This window comes from Vigna umbellata, chromosome 4 (assembly GCF_029865625.1).
Source record: "Vigna umbellata cultivar VRB3 chromosome 4, Vumbellata_1.0, whole genome shotgun sequence".
Taxonomy (NCBI): Eukaryota; Viridiplantae; Streptophyta; class Magnoliopsida; order Fabales; family Fabaceae; genus Vigna; species Vigna umbellata.
In genome coordinates, this window is record NC_142168.1 from 22,955,289 (window position 1) to 22,982,322 (window position 27,034).

Here is a 27,034-nt window from a genome sequence, read left to right on the forward strand (position 1 = left end):
ACCCAGAGAATGTTAAAAAAGAAACAAAAAAAAAAGTACTGATTTCTCTTGTGCTTCATTCATCATTTTCTTGAGAGTAGATTGGAAATTTTGGAGGAGTAATTCTATATAGTTCTAGAGTGGGGAACTTCTTTATAGGGTAATGAAAAGTCACCTACACCTGAATTGAAATATAGGTCTTTTGAATAAAGTTTACATATATATTACCGTGAAAAAATGTTGAGTTTCAAATGCTTAATAAATATATTTCTAATCATATACAAAAATTTCATATACATAAATTGGAAAGTATTGTTTATGACATAATTAAAAGAAATTGTTTTACTTCACATTCAATTTACTGTAAATTTAAAAATAAAATTTAAGTCTAAGAGGAGACTTTGAATAGAACTTTGGTAGTTTATGACCAAATTTTGAGAGTGTTGTGTTTTGTGGGGGGGAAAGTGGTATAAGGTAGCATCTCATTCCCACTATACAAATTCCACATTTATTGATTTAAGTGATGCTGCTTCCAGTCTTCTACAACTCCTTTCCAACTCTTTTTTTTTTTTCTCTTTGATGGAATAAAGTCATATAAGAGGCCAATGCACTTTACAAAACTTCCACGTATGGAATGGATTTGCTAATAATAAATGAAATCTAGAATAAATATTTTAACTTTTAAAGCAGATAATAAACAAAATTCTTGACTGTGACATTAAATTTTTATATTATAATAAGTGATTTGTTTTATTCAATTATAATTATACCTATGATAATAAGTTAGGAAATAAAAATAATTATATAAAAAATATCAAAATAGTATTCTACATGATAAAAATAAATAACAAATAAAAAATATTAAAAATAAGTAAAAATAATTAAATGTGCGTCTTAGAAATAATTTGATACACGGTTGAATAAAATCGAATTCCTAGTTTTCACTAGACAACATGTTTAGCTACCGTTTACAAGTCGATAAGTCTGACAGAGAGGATATGTGTTCAATTATATAAGCTTATTTATTTTTATAAAGTTCTATTATATACTTCTATTATAAAGATCATAACTAAATAAAGCCTTAACAATTTTTGTCACACTTTATAATATGCAATTCAATCAAGAATAAGCAATTTGTGAAGACATTAACAGTATCTTGACTCAACTTTTGGAATAACATGTATTGTGGTGAATATGCGTCAGTCATGCACTTGTCATGTAACTTCATATTGAATTATAGCAACAATTATGACACTACCTGACCTAAAAATACCAAATCCTTCGTGATACTCTCACCAATATCACTATAGGAACTTCCTTCAACTCTCATCTCTTAAACTACATTAGTGAGTTTGTAAGTTTAATACAATTAGAATGACTTACTCTCAAGACTCTAATTCAATGCATACCATAAGATAAGGTGATAATTTGCCTTAAAATTGTCCATATTCATATAATTCACAAATTAACTATACTATCTAACCACAATTTCAAGCTAAAGAGCAAGAAATCATCACCATCACTTAGAACTCACTAGTGCAGTCAAGGGAAATGACAGCGGTTATTTTCGTCCATAGGCAGCGGTTCCTCAACCAAGGCATATACAGGCGAGACAAAACGTCTACCCCTTTTTCCCTCGGTTGTGAACCGAGTCAAAAAGCGGTAGGATTTCGCCTCGGTTCCTGCTGAATCGAGTCAATATCTCAGATTCTACTGCCTCGATTAGGACCTGAACCAAGGCAGTATAGTGGTTTTTAAGCTACAGAAAATGTTCCAGGAAGTTTCCTGTTGAAAGCATAAAGCACTGAAGCAGGCTTATCTCCACAGTTCTTCTGATAATGGACCAAACCTTTTGGAAACACAGAGATTTCACCTTTCTTAATGGACCTTGAGATGAGCTTGTTGGTTGTGGTGATAAACCCCACGTCTAATTGACCATCCAACACAAACAAAATCTCAATGGCATGAGGGCATGTGTGAGGTGGGTTAAGTCCCCTAACTTTATAGTCTATTCTAGAGAAAGACACTCCCAATGTGTTAAGTCCTGGAATTTTTTCCACATTGGCTGTAGTAACCAAAGATCCCAATGTGTTGTTGATAACTCCAGGTTTGGCTAAACCAGGAAAGAAGAAATCGGCTTCTGTCACATTCATCTCTGCCTTGCAGGCAAATCCATTCACCTTCACACATGAACACAATTAATTACACACCATTGGTTACTGCACTATTTTCCTAAACATAACTTTGGCATATTTTCCTAAACACAACGAAGCAATTCAAAACGCAGATGGACTTCCTCGAAGGTGGACTTCCTCACGGTCAAACCCAACGCAGATGCAACGAAGCTCTCAAAGAAACCCAAACGAAGATGAAACAAAACTCCCAGACCCAAATCTCACCTTCTCATCAAATCGCAAAAGCAAACGCAAGAACAGGATCCCAAAGTCCCAAATCGAAACCCTAGAATGCAATGCACCGTCGCTAAACTCCGACAGACCGAGACATTCTCCGTCACAGAGACGCCAGCGAACGAATCAACACGAGTTCCCTAACACCCCCGTCCCCGCGTTGTTAGTCTCCGTTACAGAGCCTCAGTCCCAACATTCTCATCATCGCCACTTCCTCCTCCGCCACCTTAATCGTTGCTGCCTTCGCCGCTTCTCCTCCGCCGCCGCACCCTCCGCATCTGCCTCCACCGCACCCTCCGCATCTGCCTCCGCCGCTTCTCCTCCTCCCCCGCCGTCATCAAACCCTAATTCGCACCACCATCATTAACATCAGAAAAACCCCAATCGCAAGTCGCCGCACTCACCTTCTTCACCAGAAACCTCCATTGACGCACCATCACGACGCTCCGTTCATCACCACCTAGCACCGTTGCCAACCTCCATGTTCGTCTCCATGCCGCAACCACGTTCAACCTCCATGGTCGTCGCTCATCAACAACCTCACTTCACTCCCAACGGCCACCGCTTGCTCTTCCCTCCAGAGGCGATGCACTCGCAGGCGAGATGGAAGCCGCGCTCGCAGCCGTTGCACGACGAGGTGGTGGTGGCTCCCAACGGTAGGGTTTTGGCGAACAAAGAGCAAGGCGAAGGGATCTCGTTTTCGGCTTCGAGTTTGGTCACCTTGAGTCTCTGCGTGGAGGGGGACATTTTGGAGCCGCCTCGTAAAGGAAAAGAAGAGGAAAAGGGGAAGGGGTCGGTTGTTTCTCGAGGAAGAAGAAAATGAAACATTGCTGTAGGTTATGTTTTTTTTAGGCAGAGCGAGGTTAAGAGGTAAGTAATACTACCTCGGTTCAGCTAAAGCAATACACACATATATGCCTCGGTTCTACTCACCACCGAGGCATATAATCCTTAGAAAAAAAATATGAAATGGTTATACGCCTCTGTTCCCGTCTAAACCGATGCATAAACATGGTTTCGCATCGGTTCTGAATGAACCGAAGCCATAGACTCTACGCAGACTTCAAATTTCAAAGATTGTCAGAGGGCAGGTCGACTTTTAGGCATCAATTCTAGTATTAACCGAGGTAATATGCCTTATATGTTTCAGATCCCCTTAAACCGAGGCGTATAAGTTCGCTTAAACTACAAAAATGTTACGCTTCAGTTTCACCTAAACTGAAGCCTATATATAGCGCGAGTTAAAAAAGAATTTTTTTACTAGGGACTTACTCTTTCCTTCTCATTTATACAATTCACATCATAACATCTTTGGATCATATTTCTGAAATAGATTTTTGTCATACAATCCACACTCTATTCAACCTTACACAAGTAACATGCAATTCTCATATCATTCATTCTCATTCAAACAAGTTTCATATTATATCTATAACCTGAAAACACAATTTTATTTCTTTATTTCTATGTGTTTTAACTATGTAATATACATTAATTCTTTTATCTTTTATTTTTGACATTTTATTTGCTAAGAGAAACTATTTGAGATAGGAAGGTAACAAATACTGTGGCGCTTATTAAAAAAAGAAATTTTGCGACAAAAAAAATCAGGTATTATTGGATTATTATATATTTACATAACTTAAAAGTAATTTATGAATTAATATACAAAATTAAGAAAAACATAACTCTTAATAGGAGATAATAAATCTACATGTTAATAATTTTTATAATAATAAAATAACATAAATATTAATATGATTTTCAATTAAGTATTTATACTTTCCGTATTCATCAATAAAAACTATTTATTAAAATTTTAAAAGATGTTGGTTTTATTTATTTATCTTATTTTAATTCTTCTAAATAAATATACCTTTATAATCCAAAAATAAATGAAGATTTTTATTTCATATTATTATTGTGAAATGATGTGTAAAGAAAATAAGTATTTATTATTTAATATAATAAGTAAAAATAATCACTACAAGAGTGAAATTATAAGGGAGTATTCATAAAATAAATGTATACATACAAGAACAATTATAAGGTGTATCTCGTTATTAAATGTTATAATCTTTTTAAACAAAAATTCTTATACAATACTATATAAAATAAGAGTTTAATTTTCATAATTAAATGAAAACTGTCCAAAAAAAATAAATTAGTTTATTATAAAAAGTAAAAATAGTTATTACAATTTCAAAAGTGAAATTATAAAAAATATAAAAAAACAGTTACAAAATTATCTTTATTAATAATTATAAACAAGTTAAAATAGTTAACAATTTCAAGAATAGTATCCTGAAAAAAGTGGGTAAAGCTAAAAAACATTTGAAATTGTATTAATTTATTAACGGCTATAGATAAGAATGCATATTCGGCTATCTATTTATTATTAGAAGTTAGTATTAACCAGAAATTATAATGTGATAGGTTGACTAAGACTTTTCCAAGTCTTCCACCATACCGTTGGAGGCTATCAAATTTATTGTTACTAACCAAATCTAAATTATATTATAAGCTTGAGTTTCGAACTTACATATGAAATCCAAATTAATTAGATCACTCGCTACTAATTTAGTTTCATAGTGATATGATCTAAATTATAAAACACAATTAAGAGAAGGTGTCTTTATAATTGTACTTTCAATTTGTTTGAGGAGTTAATAAATAGTGGAATAACATCTCTATATTGAATCCCATATATTTTTTAAAGGAGTAGAAATTCAATAAAATTATATTCTCATGTTTAACTTTTAAGACAATTAAAGTTAATTATCTTGAGTTAAGGTAAATTGGAATTTATTAAGGTTTAATTGTAGTTGGAATAAAACCAAATTAATTTATATTTTGAATTGAATTAAATGACTAATTTTCTGCATATATGATTTATAAAATTGATGACAATTTTAAGTGACTGATTAATTTTCTGCGTGTTATTTATAAAATTGATATCAAAAGGGTCATGTTGAAAGGAAAACTCATTTTTAATAGAAATTTGAAATTTGAAATTTGATTGATAATTAGCTTTCATTTATTAAATTGTATATGAAATTTGTAATATATGTGGTTGTATTTCGTTTTCTGTAATGCAACAATGACCCAATTTTCAAAGTCTTCTTGATTTGTTCCGAAGAATTGGTATAAAGGGACCCACATTATTGTTTGACGTGATGATTACTCGAGTCTTCTCCAAGTCTTTTTATTTACTCACATAAAACTATTCAAATAAAATAATGTTCACATAAAATAGTATAAACATAATAAAAATCATATGAAACTGAATGTCACTGACAATTGCAAAAAATCTAATATTAGATTTTCTTACCTTTTTTATTACCTGTGTAGTTCACTTTTATTAGTTAATATAATTTTCTATATCATTTATACACTAAAAATACTTTAAAAAAATAGAAGTGGTATGTGAGTAAAAATTATTTTTCTTCAATTGAGATATATATAGAGTGCCCTAGTTATGAGGAAGTTGTGATCTGTCTTGTTCATCATTTTTTAAAGTATATGTGAATCTTTGAGCAAGAGTGTTTCTACAATATTCTATGTTTGAAATTTTATAACAGGAATTTTATACTGCTTTGACTAACTTAGGTTTAATAGGTTCGGAGGTCCCTATATTTGCGGGTTCGTTTCAGTTAGGTCCTCCAATTTTTAAAGTGATCAATTGGGTCCTTAATTTGGTAAATGTGATTCAATAATAGGATCTCCGTTAAATGTAGTTAACGTACGTTAACTTTGTTATGAAGTGGAAGCTGAGCATCCAAGTGGCATCCTTCGTGGATTTTTATGATTTTTAGAAATTATTAACTAATGTTAAATATATTAATAAATAAAAATATAATTAGAAATTATTAAACATATCAAGTAATGTTTCGTATTTTGGGTAGCTTCTATCTGAGAAATTGGGGAAATCTGCGAAGTTAGGGTTCGTTGGAGGTGTGCTGGCATTTGGGGAGCACCGCTTTTGCGTGAGAAATTACTCAGCCATACCTGGTGTCTTCAAACTATTTCCAATTTTGCGGTCAGGTAGCTGGTGTCTTCAAAGTTGGGGAAATCTGCGAAATTGGGGAAATTAGAAAAATTAGGGTAGCTCGTGGTTGTATTTTGGGGTCAGGTAGCTCGTGGTTTTATTTGAAGGTGAAATCCCTAAATTAAAAGTGTGTGATAGGAGGTCGAAGTTGTAGTTTTGCGACGCAGTTGGGTGTAGTGCTTGTGGTTGTTCGAAGACAATGTCCAAGGAGCACTCTTGGTATTCATCGAGTTGTAGTGCCAGGCGGAAGGAAAATGGTACGCCTTCACCGATCTGCTACTGTGGTCAAAGTTGTGTGGTGAGAACTGCCAAAACTACGAAGAATCGGGGCAAGCAATTTTGGGGATGCTCCAAGTATAAGGTATGTTAGATTCAACTCAACCTAATTAAGTTCTGGTACTGTTTGTGAGAAGAAGGTGGTACTCCCTAATGAAGTTGAATGCTGTCTTTACAGAATGGTGGTGAAGAAAGTGGTTGCAACTTCTTCGAATGGTGCAATGATATTGGTGGTGACGAAAGGGGAAGTTTGTTCAACAGTGAAGGAAAGAAAGAAACACTAGTGAAGAGTGAAGACATGGATAGTACTAGGAAAATGATACTGAATTTACAAAAATCAGTTTTCATTGTTCAAAAGTTGATGAAGGTGGTGATGTTGTTGGTGTCTGTTTTATGTGTAATACAGATAGTTTTAGTTCAATGTTGATGAGGAAAGGATGATTTCTTGTAACTTTGTTGTAGGTTTGGTCTGTTGTAATGAAATTAATGAAATTAATGAAATGAATGAAATGGAAGAGTTGTTATAAATTCAGTCCATATACTGTGTACAAAATTACAACATTGTTATAATGCTAAATCATATTTATAGAATAAGCAGTTTCAATTTATAGAATAAGCAGTTTCATTGTTGAAATGCTAAATTACAGCATTGTTATCCTGATCAGACCACAATTTGATTGTTACATTGCTGAGATACTATTGAATAAGCAGTTTCATTTGATAGCTAAATTACGAGCGCCCTCTTAGCTCGCTGGACGAGCGTCCACTGCGGGTCCTCGCTGGACGAGCGTCCACTGCGCGTCTTCGCTGGACGCGCGTCCACTGAGCGTTTTTTCTGGACAATTGTCCACTAGGCGAGCGTTCTCTCGTGCTACCACAGGGCGAGGGTCCTCTTGATGCGTGCGCACTGGACGAGCGTCCACCTCTCGCTGTGCGAGCGTTCGCGCGTGCGTCCACCTATTCTGGACACACTGGTCGACCGTCTCTGAGCGAACGTCCGCTCGCTGTCGTCCACAGGTTGACGAGCGTTCCATAAAAGCAAAGATAACATTCCATAAAAGCAAAGATAACATTCCATAAAAGCAAAGTTGTCATTACAGCAAACTGGTATTAATCAGAAAAGGTTCAAGATCAGAATTTTTTACATCAGAATTTTTTACATCATTACAAAACTAGGAATAACTGCTGCAATTGTGCCAGTAAACATCAGAATTGCTTAAGGCTGATTTGATGATGGTATGTTTTCTTCATTTGTTGGGTTGCTTTGTTGTGTTTGGTCAGGGTTGAGTTCACCATCTTGGGTTGATTTCTGGCAAGAAGTTCTGTTGTGACCCAGCTCCTTACAAATGCCACATCTTTTATGCATACCACCCTTCCTCATTCTTGTTTCGTCCCTGACTAACTCCCATTCCTGCAACCTTCTTTTCTTCTTAGGCCTCCCTGGCATTATTCTCTTTTTTGGAGGGAGCACATCATTATATGGGGTAATTTCCCACATATTCTGACCATTAACTGGATACACAATGGGGTAATTTCCCACATATTCCTCCATGTTTCTTTATTCTCTACCTCCACAATGGCATATGCTAGAGGTAGCATCTGGTCATTTGCATCTCTTGCAATAGCAGTTAGCAATTCACCACCATATTTACCTTTTAAAAAAGCACCATCCAGTCCTATAATTGGCCTGCAGAACACAAAACTGTCCTTGCAGGCCTTAAGACAAACGTACAACCTCTTGAAAATATGGCCATCGATATTCTCTTCCACTTCCACCTTCACTGTGGATCCAGGATTACGAACTAACAGCTCATTCGCGTAATCATAGATCCTTTTATATTGTTCTTTGAAACACCCATCAACATGTTCGGAAGCAATGAACTTTGCTCTAAAAGCCATGGATCTAGATACACCAACATTCCACTTTCTACTTATCTTGTCACGAATTTCCCCTACCTTCACTTTGGGATTTTCTCTCACGGTATTCTCCAACCTTTTACTCAGCCATTTGGAATTAAGTAATTTCACTTTGTGCTCTCTACTACAAGTGTGGTTGTCAACAACAGTCCTTAATTGCCACGTTTGGATTGCATTCATATAACCACAATATGCCATCCAGGGGCACTTTCCTTTAGCACCCATACACTTCACTCTAATTCTCTTCTTATCATTTTTAACATATGTTAGATTTCTCCCATTTTCTACTGCATATGTTTTTATGGCATCCAGAATATCTTGCTTGTTAGCAAAATAAGTGCCCAAATCCCACTTGTAATCCACCATTGTTTTAGGCATAGTAAATGTTACAAACTTTCCATAACTTTCTTCCTCACCATCTTCTTCGTCACTTTCTCCTCCACTAACCAATTCTTCTGATTCCCAATTATCATCAGACAGACCTCTATCATTCTCAGTATTAATACCATCCTCAACATCACTATCGGAAATGCGAGTCTGTGATTTCTGTGACGGTCCATCATCTTCCACATCAACTTCAATTTCACCAAACCAATTCTCAACTCCCTGCCCTACCTCTTCTTGGATATCACAGTCAACTAGGTCATCCATACTAGTAACATCCACATTGCAATCAACATTGGCATCCTCACCACTGCAACTCCAACTACGAACATCAACATCATCTCTTTCAGACCCACCCACATCACATTCAACTTCAATTTCACCTCCTACAACATCATCTCTTTCACACTCACCCACATCAGATTCAACTTCAATTTGAACTTCCACAACATCATCTCTTTCGGTCTCACCCACATCACATTCAGCTTCAATTTCACCTTCTACAACATCATCTCCCACACCTCTTTCTTCTGAAACAGGAACTTCACACTCACCATCACCTACCTCCTGACACTCATCATGAACTTGTTCACACTCACCATGATCACTACCATGCATCATAGGTTGAACTTCTTCTTCACCTATATTATGTCGAACATTTTCTAACATGTGTATGATCTCAGGTTCACACACTGTGTGAACAACAAATAAATGAACTTCTCCATTTAGCCTAGCTAAGTTCATCATGTGCATGGCTCCCCTATCATCAGACAAAGCCTCTAACCTATCATCTAACACAGAACCCCCCCTACACAATACCACAACTCCTTAAATCCATCATATCCAAGTCCTTTTACTACATTGACTAAAGTGAAGTAACTCCACACGTCTGGGTCAAAAGAAAGAGTTGTACTTTCCCCCTCATACTTAAGAGGCCCATCGTTTATGAAGTGACCTCCATGGTGGAAAACAACTTCAAAATGATCCTCCATGTAATACACTATAACAGTATATATCCTATAAAATAATAAGACGACAACAACAACAAAAATATATAAAATTAGAAGCAGGAATAGGAAACACAAGGACCAACTACAACATAACTTAAACAAAACAAAAAGCGCAAGGAACAAACATGGGGAACCACATTGCAACGTTGCAACACCAATATAAAGCACAACAACAATTACAGTCTACTACGACACTTCAAACATGGGGGACCACTTTCAACACCAATTTCTATAACAACATAAATAACACACTACCACACCACTTCGAACATGGGGGACCACGACTGACCATGCATCATTGTCAAAATTATACAAAGAACTAAACATTTACTAACCTGGACACGTGCTACACCTCCAACGACCTTCGCGAAACTCCTCCACGTGATTCACCACCAAAAATTACAAGCTTTTACTCGAAACCACCGATAGATCACTACAATTTCATAAAACGAAAGGTTATGGCTGAGTAATTTCTCACGCAAAAGCGGTGCTCCCCAAATGCCAGCACACCTCCAACGAACCCTAACTTCGCAGATTTCCCCAATTTCTCAAACAGAAGCTACCCAAAATACGAAACATTACTTGATATGTTTAATAATTTCTAATTATATTTTTATTTATTAATATATTTAACATTAGTTAATAATTTCTAAAAATCATAAAAATCCACGAAGGATGCCACCTGGATGCTCAGCTTCCACTTCATAACAAAGTTAGCGTACGTTAACTACATTTAACGGAGATCCTATTATTGAATCACATTTACCAAATTAGGGACCCAATTGATCACTTTAAAAATTGGAGGACCCAACTGAAACGAACCTGCAAATATAGGGACCTCCGAACCTATTAAACCACTAACTTATAACTAATTAACTTCTAGTTGAGAGTGAATTTTGACGATTTCTTCACGTGCTTCTGTATTACTTCATACTCAAAATATTTATATGATTATACCGTATATATTTAGAGATAAAAAAATATTTCTGAATTTATATAACTTAAGTAAAATTTGTGACATTTCATTTAATTTTGTTTTAAATATTTGTTTTGAATTTTTATTACAATTTTATCATTAATAACTGTAAACACTATTTTTAGTAAGATAATTTTTTTTGAAACTTTTATATCTTTATTTATTTAATTTATATAAATATATATATATATATATATATATATATATATATTATTTTTTATTCTTCACATTTTAAATTATTCATTTGAGATAGGAAGGAATCACAAAAAAAATAAAGATATTATTATATATTTTCGCTGGGATCTTCAACAAATATTTTGGTTTTCTTCAAATTTCTCAAACCTAAGCGCGATTTCATCAAACATTTTCGTTTTTGTTTTTCGAATTCATCAAAGCTCGATCAATGTGTGATCCTGACGGAGTGATTCTTCTTACACCTCATTGCTTTCCTGCACCCCCAATTTTACTTCTTTACCCTTCGTTAACAAAAAGTCAAAAATTAATACCGCACTTCGAAGTGCGTTTTAATTAATTTTTTTCTAACCGCACTTCGAAGTGCGTTTCCTATTTTAATTCATTGTTTCTTTCCTACTTGGAAGTGTGTTTCCTATCTATTTAATTGTTTCCTAACCGCACTTCGAAGTGCGTTTCCTATTTTAATTAATTGTTTCCTAACCCCACTTCGAAGTGCGTTTTAATTAATTGTTGCACTTTAAATCCAAAATAATATTTTAAATTACATATAATAATTATTATTTAATTCAATAAACAATTTAATAATTATTTCAATTTCATAAAAAATTAAAAAACTTAAATAAAATTAAATACATAATAAATAATATATTAAGAAAATAATAATATGTTGAAAAATAATAAATTCAACAAAATTTAACAAACAAATAAAATAATTCAAAATATATTAAAACAAAACATTTTATTTAACAACTAACATAAAAAATTAAATTTATTATACTAACCTAATAAAAATAAAACCTAATAAAATAAATATATACTAACCTAATAAAAAAATTAAAAAACTAAACCTTAAAAATCTAACGCACTTCGAAGTGCGGTTTGTCTCAGCCGCAGATCGAAATGCGGTGGGATCTCCGTGCTTTACGCATTTTGAACTACGGTGGTGGGTTTGTGCTTTCCGCAGATCGAACTGCGGTTTCTCTGTGAAGGGTATCATTGGAATTAAAATATGTTTTGGAGGTGCAGAGGAAGTTGCCGCAGTTCGAAATGCGGTTTCTCTGTGAAAGGTATCATTGAAATTAAAATATGTTTTGGAGGTGCAGAAGGAAGACCGTGAGGTGCAGGGAGAATCACTCGACCTGACGTTCTGGTGAATTCATCAAACTAGGCATTTTAGTTAGTTCATCTTCATTATCTTTGTCATCATTCGTCCGTTAGGGTTCATCAAACTAGTGCACTCAATTGATCACGTCATTAAACTAGGCGTTTTTGAGAATTCCAAAGTCATTTCTCGTCTTTCATTGCTTGTCGAGCTCGCAGTACAAAATCACACTTAATGTATTGATTATTTTACTTTAATATTTTTCTTTTTTCATTTTAGCAACCCACGGTGATGTAAATGAGTCTGAATTTTTTAGGATGAAACTTATTTAGATTAAGTTGAAATTATGTTTCAGTTTAAATTATTTTTATTTTAATATGGTGATTTTGAGAATGAAATGTTTTAATGATATAAATTTGAACACTATGATAAAAGTTTGTTGTGTCTTTTATCACAATTAAAAAATTTGAGCAAAGTTTACAAGTAGATATTGTTGGCATAAAAATATAAGCACCTCAAATGATATACATTGTCATGTACAGGAGTTTCTGATAACTAACAAATTATTGTATTTAGTAGATTAAAAATAACCAAGCAAAGGGAAGTATTAAACCCACAAAATAAATAATACAAATGAGAGAGGTTAAAACCTTTACAACATAATCGCCAAATTGAAGAGCCCCAAAAAAAAAAGGGAAAAAATAAAGATTTTAAATCTCTAAAATAAAATAGTTGGAAGTAAAGGAAATTTTAAACCTCTACAAAATAATATTTAACAATAGAAGAGTTTAAAGCCCTCCACAAAAGGCCTCTACAATATAAATCAAAGGAAAATGATACTTGAACAACCATTTTTGACAACATTTAGACACGCGCACACGTGTCAAAATCTGAGTGGTCCATTTTCATTTAATTTTTCCAACTGGACCACTCAGATTTTGACACGTGTGCGCGTGTCTAAATGTTGTCAAAAATGGTTGTTCAAGTGTCATTTTCCTAAATCAAATACAAGAAATCGTCGTAAACCTTGCAAAAAGGTTGTGGCAAACCTATCTATTAAAAAACCTTCATAAATTAATTTGTAGAGGATAAAAAACCTTGTAAATTGAAATAAAAACTTACACTCAATAGCATTCTTTTTTGTAGGGAAAATGATACTTGAACAACCATTTTTGACAACATTTAGACACGCGCACACGTGTCAAAATCTGAGTGGTCCAGTTGGAAAAATTAAATGAAAATGGACCACTCAGATTTTGACACGTGTGCGCGTGTCTAAATGTTGTCAAAAATAGTTGTTCAAGTGTCATTTTCCTTTTTGTAGTGATTGAAAATCAAAATCTCAAAACTAACGGTGTATATTGGAGAGTGGTGTCACTGCTGCAGTGGAGGAGTCTTTTTGGTGAGGGAGAAAAGAGAACTCGGCGTGCTGTTCAAAATAGTGTTCCTGCATAAAAATAATCCGTCAAAAATGAAAAAAAATCATATCCAAAGCATCCAAGCAATGTGTATTTGTGTTAAATGAAATAAAAATTATCTTTAGTGGTGGCTACACTTATCGTTGGAACAGTTTGAAGGGATGAGAAGAGAGAGCACGAAGAAAACAGGAAGGGAAATGCTCTCTCACACTGTTTTTTTAATTCATAAAAACATATGACGTCAGATAACTTGGGGGTCGAAGTCATATCACGTCAAACAAGTAGGGATGCCAACATCTAATGAGTACTGAAAAATGACTTTTGCATTGTATTTTTTAACGATTTAAACACAATTAAGCGTCACTCTCCCTGACTACCTCACGTCACTGTGATATGACAATAGCCTATTGACTTTCTGAAGTCATAAAGAAAGGTTTTTTTCAGGCAAAGTTTTATAATGATTTAAATACCATTAGAAATTGGCCCCTTACACTTCTGACGTCATATGTGTGCAAGGTGGGTCTTTTCAGTTCAACTTTTTAATGATTTAAAAATCATATGAAGTCGGTGCTAAAGAAAAACATCTAAAATGTATATGACGGTTACTACGTGAGTGATCAGACGTCTTTATTACATTTACAAAAATATCACAAGTAATTTTTTATATTGATTTTCTTTCTGTACTAACATTGAATGCCAGACACTTAAAAACCCAATTCGCAGCAGTGTAATGACAAATAGGTTCGTCCAATATGAACAAAGCAGAGATTTCTATCCTAACTAGTTTCCAGCGTCCAATGACTCAAGCCTAGTGTCTATCGCCCAGGCCACTAGAGCTTCCTAAATTTAAATCCTCATGAGAATCATCATTCAAACTCAGTATTGAGATTGCAATGCAGAGGAAGAAAAACAGAGAAGCAAAAATAGTTTGTGTATTATATCAAATCTGCATAATGCAGATACAAATATTTATACATTAAAATTATAACAAAATTAGTTATAATATCAACATAATAATACCAAACAGAAATAATAACAAACAAAATATTAAATCCTAACAAGATATTAAATCATAACAAATATTTGGTGAACAATGAATGATCAGATGCAGATTGGAGAAAGCCATTAGATAAGAGGAAATCAGATAAACGAGCATACCATTGTCTGCCTGCTTGTTTAAGACCATAAAGTGATTTTTGTAACTTGCATACTTGATTGAGTTTGATACAGTGGAGCCCTGGAGGAGGTATCATATAAACTTCTTCATTTAATGTACCATGAAGGAAAGCATTATTAACATCTAGTTGCTTAAGATGCCAATTATGTGTTGTCGCAAGAGCGATAACCAGTCTAACCGTTGTGATTTTAACCACTGGAGAAAATGTATCTAGGTAGTCTTGACCTTCAATTTGAGTGTAACCCTTGGCTACCAATCTGGCTTTATATCGTTCAATGCTTCCATCAGCCTTGTGCTTGATTTTGAAAACCCATTTGCAGCCTACAGCAGTTTTGTCAACAGGTAAATCTGTGATTTCCCAAGTGTTATTTCTAGCCAATGCATCAAGCTCATCATCCATGGCTCTAACCCAGTGAGGATATTTGGATGCCTCAGAATAAGATCTAGGCTCAATGTTAGCAGAGATATGCATAATAAATCGATAATAAGGAGCTGCAAGTTTTTTATATGAAATGACAGAAGCAAGAGGATGTTTGATACCTGAAGAATGAGAGGTAATAGTTGATGCATAAGAAGTTTCAAATTCAGATAGTCTTGAAGGTCTGTTTTTCTGTCGGGTGGATCTTCTAATCTTAGGACCTGGTAGTGTGGAAGGTGAACTGGGTGGAGAAGGATGTGAAGGATCTGTATGAGGGGTGGGCATACATTGGTCAATATAGAGCAAAGGTGGGTGGGTGAGAAGGTGGGAATTAGAAGTGGTGTATGAGTCATTGTGGTAAGGAAAACAACTTTCATGGAAGACAACATTTCTAGAAATCTCAATGGCCCTGGTTTTGAGGTTGAAGGTGATGAAGCCTTCTTTGTGTGGTTTATAGCCAAGAAAAATAGCGGGTAAGGCTCTTGGATCAAGTTTATGTCTATTGTTTGACAAGGTGTTGACAAAGCAAAGACAACCAAAAACTTTAAGGGTGGTGATATCAAAAGGAGAACTGTATAATTGTTGGTGTGGAGAATGATTATTTAGGAAAGGAGTGGGAAGGCAATTAATGAGGGTAGAGGCATGAATAAGAGCATAAGACCAAAAAATGTTTGGTAAGTGTGCTTGAAAAAGAAGAGAGCGGGTAACATTTAATAAGTGCTGGTGTTTTCTCTCAACTAAGCCATTTTGCTGGGGGGTTTCAACACAAGTTGTTTGGTGAACAATTCCAGTATTTTTATAAAATTCGGCCATAATAAACTCAGTGCCATTGTCAGATCTAATGGTTAGGACCTTGGTTTTAAATTGTCTTTCAGCATAGGTAATGAAAGATTGTAAATGTGACTGAGTTTCAGCTTTTGAGATTAAAGGAAACACCCATACATATCTAGAAAAGTCATCAACAATGGTTAAAAAATATTTATGACCATGAATGGAAGTAGCAGCACAAGGACCCCAAATATCAACATGTAATAAGGAAAAAATAGAAGAAGCATGAGAAGTACTATGAGGAAAAGAAGGTTTTCTTTGTTTAGCCATATGACAAGGAGTACATATAAAAGAGTGATCAAAATTAATCACAAGATATAACTGTTGCATTATATGTAACCTATCATGGGATGAGTGGCCTAATCTGTAATGCCAAATATCAATGGCTTCCTTATTACAAATTGTGGTGTTGATGGAGCTAAAAGAAGTCTTGAGTGTATACAATCCATCTTGTGCATCAACTATACCAATCATCTTCTTGTTGTGTTTGTCTTGTATAAAACATTGATTGTCAAGAAATATTAGTTGACAATTATGGACTGTAGTAAGCTTGGAAACAGATATAAGATTGAAATTAAATTGTGGAAGATATAGGACATTAGAAATAGACAAAGAATCATTAATCTTTACTATTCCAGAATATGAGGCTGTGGTTTGTTGTCCGTTTGGTAGTTTTACTGTGATGGGATCAGTAGCCTTATAGGATGAGTATAGATTCAGGGAAGAAGATACATGATCACTGGCTCCTGAATCTATAATCCACATGACATGGTCTGTAGCATGAGAAATTGGTAGCACATTACCTATAAAAGAAGTATTTGGAGAGAAAGTTGTACCAATTTGATTTATGTGGGAAGTAGTTGTAGAGAATCCCAATTGTGTTTGTTGTTGTAGCAGGGCTATCAAATGTTGATATTGTTGAGGAGTGATTTTTAACTCATTCGAGTCAGATACTTGAGTGTGATCAATGTTACTTGTGGCAGTATTGTTCACCATAATAGGTCTGTGCAGTTTATTCCCAGGAGGGTAACCATGCTTCTTAAAGCATTCATCAACAGTGTGTCCAGTGATATTGCAAAAAGTGCAAACCTTTGAGTTGTATGAACCTGAATTTGATCTTCCGCCAAAGCCTCCTTTATTTGATGAATAGCCTTGACCTCCTCTTATCCCTTTGTTGTATGAGGATCTTCCTGATGGATAACCATTCTTTTTGTAACAATTTTTAGCCGTGTGGTAATCTTTTCCACAGAATGTGCAAGATACATTGTTACTGGCATTTGTTGTGACTACATTCAACATACTCATATCACTCATGATAAGATTCTGATCAATGACAACCATGAGTTAGTTTGGTAAAAAAAACGCAAAGAAATCAAGAAGGGGCAAGAACCAAATGAAGATCAGAGGCACAACAGAACTCTTCAATTGAAGAGCTCTGATACCATCTTAAATAATGAGAATCATCATTCAAACTCAGTATTGAGATTGCAATGCAGAGGAAGAAAAACAGAGAAGCAAAAATAGTTTGTGTATTATATCAAATCTGCATAATGCAGATACAAATATTTATACATTAAGATTATAACAAAATTAGTTATAATATCAACATAATAATACCAAACAGAAATAATAACAAACAAGATATTAAATCCTAACAAGATATTAAATCATAACAAATATTAAATCCTAACAAATCCACATTTAATCCATGAGTGACACCGGACTCAAACCTTTGGTGTTCACTATAATTGAATTTTTAATGGATTTCCAACATAGTCGTCCAACATAAGGCAGAAATTAAAATGTTAAAATAAGATTAGCCAATTAAGTCTTTCATAGTTAATTTACTATTTTCTTGTATTAAATACATGTTAATTTATCTCAAATTAAGCTTTGAAAGCCTAATTAACCAATTTGGTACTTAGCATATTCATTCATCATACAATCAATTCATATATTACCACAATCTTTCACAAACTAACCATCCTATTTAAACCAATTCGACCAATATACACCAATTCCTCGTACTACACACATCAATCTATTCAATTCCAATACCGTGCGTAAAATATTTACTAGCTTTCCTTACCTAGGATAGTTTTTCTTTTTTTCTTTTACAGTTTTTATTCTATTATTCAAATTTATTGATTTTTTTAGTTTCATTTTCCTATCGATGCACTGATAGCTTTTAGTATTAGACATAGGTTATTTCTGATAAGGGTTGAAGGATACTTTTCCAAGTCTTTCCCAAAATTCTGACTACTTTCTGCTATTTTAGATTTTACATTTTCAATTTTTAAAATTTTAGTTGAGCAGATATTGAAAAAAATTACTTTATCTACTTTATGTACTATTATCAAGAACTGAATATGTATAACATGCCTAACAAAATAAGATGAAAAGAAATTTGAAACTATTCGACATGAAATACAAATATGAATTTAAATTTTATACATATCATTAATTAATATAAATATTTTTCCATTATCAATTTATTTTAAAATAATTTCAAATATGTTTTTAAAATTATTTTCTACTATAATCAACAACTCGACATACAGAGCAATGAATAATAGGTGCTTACTATTTTGTTTATACAAGAGGTATGAAATATCAATTTTAGACTTTTATTGCATTGGAATAATTTTCGATGTATTTTTTTGTTTTGTTCCTACAAAGTCGTATAAGGGACCATGCCACTTTATACAATTCCACAATCAGTGTTTAACTTAAACATGATAGTTGAATATTCTCTGTTTCTTTTTCCTGAAACTTCATAACAAGTTCTGCATTTATCGTTATACGGAATGCAATTACTGAAGTTCTTTTCTAAGTCTTTCGTCTTTGTTTCTCTTCTCTAACATATGGAAGATAATTCAACATATATTTTACAACAAATTTGAACAAAAATTAAATATTTATTTGTAAATTTACAAGTCAAAGTATGGTTATTTGTTTGGTGAGTTATGGATGCATGAAGTGTTATATATATATATGGTTATAGACAGAGCTAAACTCACAGTATCAATCTATTTCCAATACCGAGTGTGTTTGATCCATTACCTTTCCTTTGTGATGATGAGGAACCGAGTTGGTCTTAAATTAATGATGTTTATGGTGTGTTTGGTGACGGAGCTTGTTTATTGTGAAAAGGAAGTAAGATGCATAGAGAGAGAGAGGGAAGCACTCCTCCGACTCAAGGCTGCCATTGTAGATCGCTATGGCATGCTCTCTTCTTGGACCACTCCTCACTGTTGCCAATGGCAGGGAATTCGCTGCTCCAACCTCACTGGACATATTCAAATGCTCGATCTGCACGGAGAATTTCATGACGAAATTTCTTCCAATTTTTACATTGAATTTTCGTCAAAACGTTTTATCAGCGGAGAGATCCACAAGTCGTTGATGGAGTTGTCACAATTACAGTATTTGAACCTCAGTTCTAATTCTTTCGGAGACAGCAATATTCCAGAGTTTCTTGGCTCTCTTAGCAACTTGAGATACCTCGATCTTTCATCGTGTGATTTTGACGGAAAAATTCCAACCCAATTTGGGTCTCTTTCTCATTTGAAATACTTAAATCTCGCTGGTAATTTTTTGGAGGGTCCAATCCCTCGTCAACTCGGAACTCTCTGTCACTTACAATATCTTGATCTCCGCGGCAATGATTTGGAAGGGAATATACCAATTCAACTCGGAAATCTCTCTCACTTACAATATCTTGGTCTCCGCGGCAATGATTTGGAAGGGAATATACCAAGTCAACTTGGAAACCTGTCAAACTTACAAGAGCTTTATATTGGAGGTGGCGCTCTCAAAATTGGTAATGGAGGTCAGTGGTTATCTAATCTCATTTCTTTAACCCATCTTTACTTATCATCCATATCAAATCTTTATCATTCTCCGCAAATGATTGGTAAGCTACCAAAATTAAGGGAACTAAGTTTATTCGATTGTAGCCTTACTGATAATTTTTTCCTCTCTTTGAGGCCATCTATATTCAATTTTTCTACTTCCCTCACGGTCCTTGATCTATCCGAGAACACCCTCATGTCAACAATGATATTCCAATGGGTGGCAAACTTCACTCCCAACCTTGTTGAGCTTCAGCTTGTTAGTAATCTCTTGGAGGGTTCTGTACCAAATCACTTTGGTTTGGCAATGAATTCACTTGAGCACCTTAACCTCCACTCTAACAGATTCAAGGTTGAGGTTTTGCAATCTTTCATGAATATATGCACCTTAAAATCTTTAAGCATGGGTGGAAACACTTTGAACCAAAGTCTTTCATCAATTCTTCATAATTTGTCTAATGCTTGTGCGAGAAATTCATTACAAGAATTGGATCTGAGATTTAGCCAAATTCACGGTTCTTTACCGGATTTCTCCATGTTCACAACTTTGAAAAGATTACAACTTGCTGGTAATCAATTATCTGGGAAGATACCTGAAGCCATATTACCATCTCGATTGGAGACACTGTCACTCCTATTCAACTTTTTAGAAGGTGAAATTCCAAAATCATTTGGAAATACATGCACTTTACGCTCATTGGACTTGTCTAATAATAGATTGAGTGGAGAGTTTTCATTGATATTTCAACACTTGTCTGGATGTGCTAAAAACGTGCTACAAGATTTGAAGTTGGGAGGAAATAATATCAATGGCACGTTCCCTGACCTTTCAAGATTTTCAAACCTGAAAATATTGGATCTTTCAGATAATCAATTAAGTGGAGAGATACCAGAAGGTAACCAATTGCCATCTCAGTTGGAGTCTCTCTCAATTCGATCAAATACTTTAGAAGGTGGAATTCCAAAATCATTTGGCAATGCATGTGCTTTGCGGTTGTTGAATATGGTTAACAATAGTTTGAGTGAAGAATTTCCATTGATAGTCAATCACTTATCTGGGTGTGCTAGATATTCATTGGAAAACTTATATCTTGGCAGAAATCAAATCAATGGTACAATACCTGATCTCTCAATTTTCCCGTCTTTAAAAGGTCTATCTCTTGATGAAAACAAGTTGAATGGGGAGTTTCCTAATGATATTCAATTTCCACATCAATTGGAACAACTGTATATTCAATCAAACTCCTTAAAGGGTATGCTAAGTGATTACCAATTTTCCAATTTGTCAAAGTTAAATTCATTAGACTTATCTGGAAATTCTTTATTATCCTTGACATTTACTCAAAATTGGGTCCCACCTTTTCAATTAAGGAAAGTACGATTGCAATCATGCATCCTTGGTCCAACATTCCCCAAATGGTTACAAACACAAAACGAGTTTAGCGATTTGGATATTTCGAATGCTGGACTATCAGATATGGTTCCGAAGTGGTTTTGGACTAAATTAGCATTGCGAAAATGGGTTTCAATGAATATTTCATGCAATAGTCTACATGGTATAATTCCGTATTTTCATACAAAGAATCCTTATTCATCGCTAATTCTTGGATCAAATCAATTTGAAGGCCCTATTCCCCCATTTCTTAGAAGTTCCACATTGCTTGATTTATCCAAGAATAAGTTTTCAGGCTCTCTTTCATTTTTATGTGTGGGTGATCCAATTGGAATATTATACAAGTTAGACCTTTCAAGTAATAACTTGTCTGGACAGATTCCAGATTGTTGGAGCCATTTCAAGTCATTAGCCTTTTTGGATTTGAGTCAAAATCAATTGTCAGGAAAGATTCCTACTTCAATGGGATCCCTCCATGATCTTCAAGCATTGTTTTTGAGAAACAACAACTTAACATATGGCATTCCTTTCTCCTTAAGGTATTGCACAAATCTAGTGATGATAGATATTGCAGAAAACAATTTATCAGGATCTGTTCCTGGTTGGATTGGGAGAAAATTAGGAAACTTGCAATATTTAAGTTTAAGAAGGAATCATTTCCGAGGAAACTTACCATTGCAAATTTGTTTCCTAAGAAATATTCAACTCATAGATCTCTCACTAAACAAATTGTCTGGTCAAATTCCTAAGTGCATAAAAAATTTTACTTCAATGACTCAAAAGACATATCCGGAAGGAGGTCCTTGGCATTGGTATAGAGTTGAGACCATATATTTCGCCGGTTCTCAAAGTTATGATTTGAATACATTCTTGACATGGAAAGGTTCACGCCAAATGTTTATGAACAGTGGATTACTACTTTTAAAAAGCATTGATCTGTCAAGCAATTACTTCTCAGAAGAAATTCCAAAAGAATTTGAGTTCTTAATTGGATTGATTTCATTGAATTTGTCAAGAAACAATTTGAATGGAAAAATTCCTTCAAATATTGGAAAGCTTACCGCACTTGAATTTTTGGACATTTCAAGAAACCAAATAGTTGGTTCAATTCCTACAAGTCTTACTGACATTGATCGACTTAGTGTGTTAGATTTATCTCATAACCATCTAGTTGGTGAAATTCCTCATGGCACACAATTGCAGAGTTTCGATGTTTCGAGCTATGAAGATAATCTCAATCTTTGCGGACCACCTCTTGACAAATTATGTGTGTATAAAGTACCACCAAAAGAGAAAAAGAATGAAATTCATAAGGATGATTATTCCTTTTTCAATCGTGAATTTTATATCAGTATGACATTTGGATTCATTATAAGTTTTTGGATGGCATTTGGCTTAATCATATTCCGATGTTCTGCAAAATATTGAAGGGGAAGGTTGACAGGTGATATTATTGTAACCCTGCACTATATAATTGTTTTTGCTTTACGCATGTTTTTTTATCTCCATACAATTTTTATGTACGTTACCTAAATATTTTCACACATCCAAATTTATTACTCCTACCTTTATAATTTTTCATTGATTAAAATAGAATTAACAAATGATTGTTGTTTAGTGAGTGTCGCTATAGATCTTATTTATATGGTCATCGTATGTAAACTAAAATAGTACTTTTTTTACTCACTTTAAGACCTGAAATAACAACTCAATTCCTGTTTTTCAAAATTGTTTTCCCTTTACGTTTCTAAAAGTGTTTAAAAAAGGTAATGTTTTTTTTTAGTTTCTAAACAAACGATGACATCTCCAAGTTACTCTGGTTTACTATTTTTAATCTTCTATTGGTAGTTTTTTTTCTCTCTTTACATTCCATTCTTTGACTCTTTAAATACTATACTTTTTACAATTAAGGTTTTAAACCTAATAAACAAAAATAAATCAAACACACTCAGTATCTTTTTTTTTTTTTTATTATTATTCCACAATTTCTTTTTTCTCTCATTAAGCTACTCTCTAATTTTTATTCACTCTAACTCAATCTCAACGCTTTTACCATTTCAATAATAACGATTAGCCTTAAGGCGCTTTGATATGTGTACGTTTTGAAATGGGCAAATTGTCTGATAAATTATATTTATTTTAAATCAGAATCAAATTAATTTTCACTCTTATACATAGCTATTTTTCCAATACCAATTATGATTGTTTTTAGGAGTCACTGAACTTATTTTAGTGGATATTGACATGGGGATCGGTTTATGTGAAAGCTTACAGCTAAGAATGGAATCTTTAGCTTTTTTCGTATGTAAATTATTTTCCGTTGATTTTTTATGTTCATTTCCTTGTATAGTTTATGCCTTCATGTTGATTTTTTTTTCTGGCAATTAATCTATTATATCATTGGATTGGAGAGATAAACATTACTTGCATGTAGATGTTAGTATCTTAATTATTGAAAGCAAACTTGTTCCTTAACATTATAAGATTGGTTAAATTTGAGAGATGATATGAATATATAATTCTTGGTATTAGAATATAATGTAAGAACTAAGTTTATATATCCAAAATAAAAATACGTTGATTCTACATGTACTAAATATATCTGGTTTAAATTCTTGGTTGGTTCTTTAAAAATCTCAATTAGGTCTTTATATTTTGAATCATCTTAATTGAGTTTTTCTTGAAAATGTGTAATAAATAGACTATTTCTGTTCATTTTATTGAAACGACATTTAGACTTTATGAGCTTTAATATTGAATGAATTATGTATCATTTGGTTTCATAGTTCATTGTAACTGACGTGTTTAATTCACCCCGTTTTTCTTGTCAGAACATTTAAAGGTGTGGGCTTTGAAAGAATAGATTGTCTTCTCTGTTCTTAGTTGTTCGGCTAAGGTATGTCTTTCTCTCATTATTGTTGGTCGTGCACATGTAATGATTGGAGATACAAAAATGATAGTGTGTCTTTTGTCATGGTGGTGAAGTGAGGAGGTTGGGTGTAAAACCAATTTGCTACCATGAGAACAATGCAGTCTTGAGAACTTCTAAAATACCTAAGAATAAAGGAAAATCATTTTAGAATTGCTCTAAGTTCAAGGTAAGATTTATGGAAGCAAAATTGACTTTTTTTTTTATTTTTGGTTATTAAACATCATAAGTGAGTTTTTGTTGTTTTGTTGAGCATAGTAGGTGTGAAGAATTGGTTGGCTGCAATTTTTTCCAATGGTGTAATGAATAAGGAATTGAAGAAAGTCTGAAAAATAAAGAAATGAATGTAACTACGGTGAAGATGGAAGAAAGGGACGGTGAAAGGATGAAAATATCGAATTTAGAGAAATTTGTTTTTATGTTAGAAAAATGGTTGAAGGATGATGTTTGTTATATGTGTAATTAATATAATTGTAATATCAATTTTGTTGAAAATCCCATAATGTGTTGTAAAAAGTTGAAGTTGTTAATGTAATGTTTTTGAATTAATGAGATAATTTCAGTACTTATTAAAACATTGTGTTTGAAATATGTTAAAAGCTAAAAAGAATTTTGTGTATATCCACAAGCATTATATTGGTCCACTTATTCAAATTTTGAGGACACTCCAACAATTGTACTTAATGGTTACTTCAAAAGGAAGTTGCTAATAGCTTAACAGAGGCATAAAGTAACACATCAAAATACATCCTCCTGATGTAAAGAGGAAATACATGCACAAAGTAAATACATAAAACTAAGTGACCACAAAATAAAGGTGCAAATAGAGCCACAAACTAATTATTTTCCATCTTTTTAGAACATCAACAATATTTCTATGAGGTTTATCCTCCATCCCAAAACCATCATCTCTATCTTTATAGAGTTATTCCTCACTATCATCTAGTTACAAAAATTCAATTGATCCTTATTCATCCTTATTGTGATCAACATCACCCTCACCAATCCCACCAATCTCACCATCCTCATCAACATCACTCACTAACATCACTAACCTCACCACCATCAACCCCAATACTTGTACTTAGGGCTGGGTATGATTAACCTAACTGTACTAAACTATAGATTATCTATACTATATTATACTATAAAAATTGAACTATTTTTATTAAAAACTGACTTGTATTGTTTTGTAGTTCAATTTAAAAAAATTGAACTTTTCTATTAGTAGTTTAGTTAACTCAGTAACTGTTTTAAAACGATAAAAAAATACAACTTGATTAAAACAAACTGCGGCTCCACCTAAACATAATGAAAACATACTATTTATTTTTCTATCAAATAACTTATTGAAAAGTGATTTTAAATAAACAAATGTCCTAAATTAAATTTCTAAAAGAACAATTTTAAGTGTTAGTTTTAAATAAATACTCTAAGAATTTAAATAAACTTTTCAAACTTGTTCGAAATAGTTTTAAGACAAAAAAAAAGAGACATTTAATACTATTTACAAATTGGTATGAATTCTTTTTTTCTCATAAAACATGTAACTTATTTGTATTAATTTATATTTGTATATGCTACTTTTCATAATTATATATCTTTATTATTATTTTTATTTTTACTAAAAATTATTATAGTATTGAAATTTATAAATGGATAGATTTTGACTAAGGTTTTTCTTATCAATTTTTTTAATGTAATCAATGCAATTAAATTTTATTTAAGTTAAGAATTTAAATAAACTTTTCAAACTTATGCGGAAATAGTTTTAAGATGAAAAAAAGAAAAGAGACATTTAATACTATTTACAAATTGTTATGAATTATTTTTTTCTCATAAAACATGTAACTTAGTTATTTCTATTAATTTATATTTCTATATCCTACTTTTCATAATTATATATCGTAAAAGTTTATTATTATTTTTATTTTTACTGAAAATTATTATACTATTGAAATTTATACATGGATAGATTTTTACTAAGGTTTTTCTGATTAATTTTTTTAATGTAATTTATGTAATTAAATTTTATTTAAGTTTTGAGTGTTATAAAACAAGAAAATATGTTTGGTATGTCAAGTAGAATTGCAGTTTACTTTAATTACTATTGTACAGTTTACCATTTCAAACAGTTAACTACTAATAGAAAAGTCTAATTTTTTTTTAAATTAAACCGCAAAACAATATAGTTCAACTTTTAATAAAAAATAGTTTAGTTTTTATATTATAGATATAGTTTAGTACAGTTAGGCTAATTATGCCCAGCCCTAAGTTATACTGCCTTCAATAAACTCTAAAAGGCCAATGTTTTATGTTTTACTAGTCACTATATGTTTTCTACTGTATGATTAAAACAATAGTAATTGTAATCTCTCAATGTTTACGTGCATTTTGACTTTTGGTTTCCCAGGACTGCATAGTGCAGGATGTGCGACGGATACGTTTTGAAACAATTTCATCTTTTGAAGGCGATATAAAATGCGAAGATGAAATGCTTGCTCTCATTGATGGGCAGTTTAGTGCCTTGCAGGAAGCTTTCCATATTTCAGTTGAATGTGAAGAAGATGCTCATGATAAGGTTGCTGGGAAGTTGCTTAGGCTGTGTTCGCATGAACCGAATTTACTGTTCATGCGAATTTGCGAGCGAAGAATTCAGCTCGTTATGCGTTCGGTTGGAGTGAAATGCGCGGACGGATTTGCGATGAAACGCGGGATGGTT

The 27,034-nt window shown here is 33.2% G+C and overlaps 3 protein-coding genes across 3 annotated transcripts; 1 reads left to right on the forward strand and 2 right to left on the reverse strand.

Annotated features, from left to right (window-relative positions):
- Window positions 1–1,733: 1,733 nt before the first annotated feature.
- On the reverse strand, window positions 1,734–2,813 carry LOC124837902 (germin-like protein subfamily 2 member 4). Its single transcript, XM_047313376.2, has 4 exons — window positions 2,792–2,813; window positions 2,614–2,731; window positions 2,379–2,439; window positions 1,734–2,159 (listed from the first exon to the last, which is right to left on the reverse strand). The coding sequence occupies exons 1-4, from the start codon at window positions 2,811–2,813 to the stop codon at window positions 1,734–1,736; spliced, it is 627 nt and encodes a 208-aa protein (XP_047169332.2).
- Window positions 2,814–8,157: 5,344 nt separating this feature from the next.
- Window positions 8,158–9,294, reverse strand: LOC148199602 (uncharacterized). The gene has a single exon (XM_088112721.1). The coding sequence runs from the start codon at window positions 9,277–9,279 to the stop codon at window positions 8,158–8,160; it is 1,122 nt and encodes a 373-aa protein (XP_087968847.1). The 5' UTR covers window positions 9,280–9,294.
- Window positions 9,295–18,891: 9,597 nt separating this feature from the next.
- Window positions 18,892–24,887, forward strand: LOC124822750 (receptor-like protein EIX2). The gene is made up of 2 exons (XM_088112429.1): window positions 18,892–22,827; window positions 24,215–24,887. Exon 1 carries the CDS (start codon window positions 19,212–19,214, stop codon window positions 22,809–22,811), a length of 3,600 nt encoding a protein of 1,199 aa, XP_087968555.1. The 5' UTR covers window positions 18,892–19,211; the 3' UTR covers window positions 22,812–22,827; window positions 24,215–24,887.
- The last annotated feature ends 2,147 nt before the right edge of the window (window positions 24,888–27,034 follow it).

Coding starts and splice junctions, on each gene's coding strand:
- LOC124822750 (XM_088112429.1), top strand. CDS start 19,212: ATGATGAGGAACCGAGTTGGTCTTAAATTAATGATGTTTATGGTGTGT.
- LOC124837902 (XM_047313376.2), bottom strand. CDS start 2,813: ATGGAGGTTTCTGGTGAAGAAG. Junction 2,732..2,791: donor GGAGGTTTCTGGTGAAGAAG/GTGAGTGCGGCG, acceptor GGTGCGAATTAG/GGTTTGATGACGGCGGGGGA. Junction 2,160..2,378: donor TTTTGCGATTTGATGAGAAG/GTGAGATTTGGG, acceptor TCATGTGTGAAG/GTGAATGGATTTGCCTGCAA.
- LOC148199602 (XM_088112721.1), bottom strand. CDS start 9,279: ATGGATGACCTAGTTGACTGTGATATCCAAGAAGAGGTAGGGCAGGGA.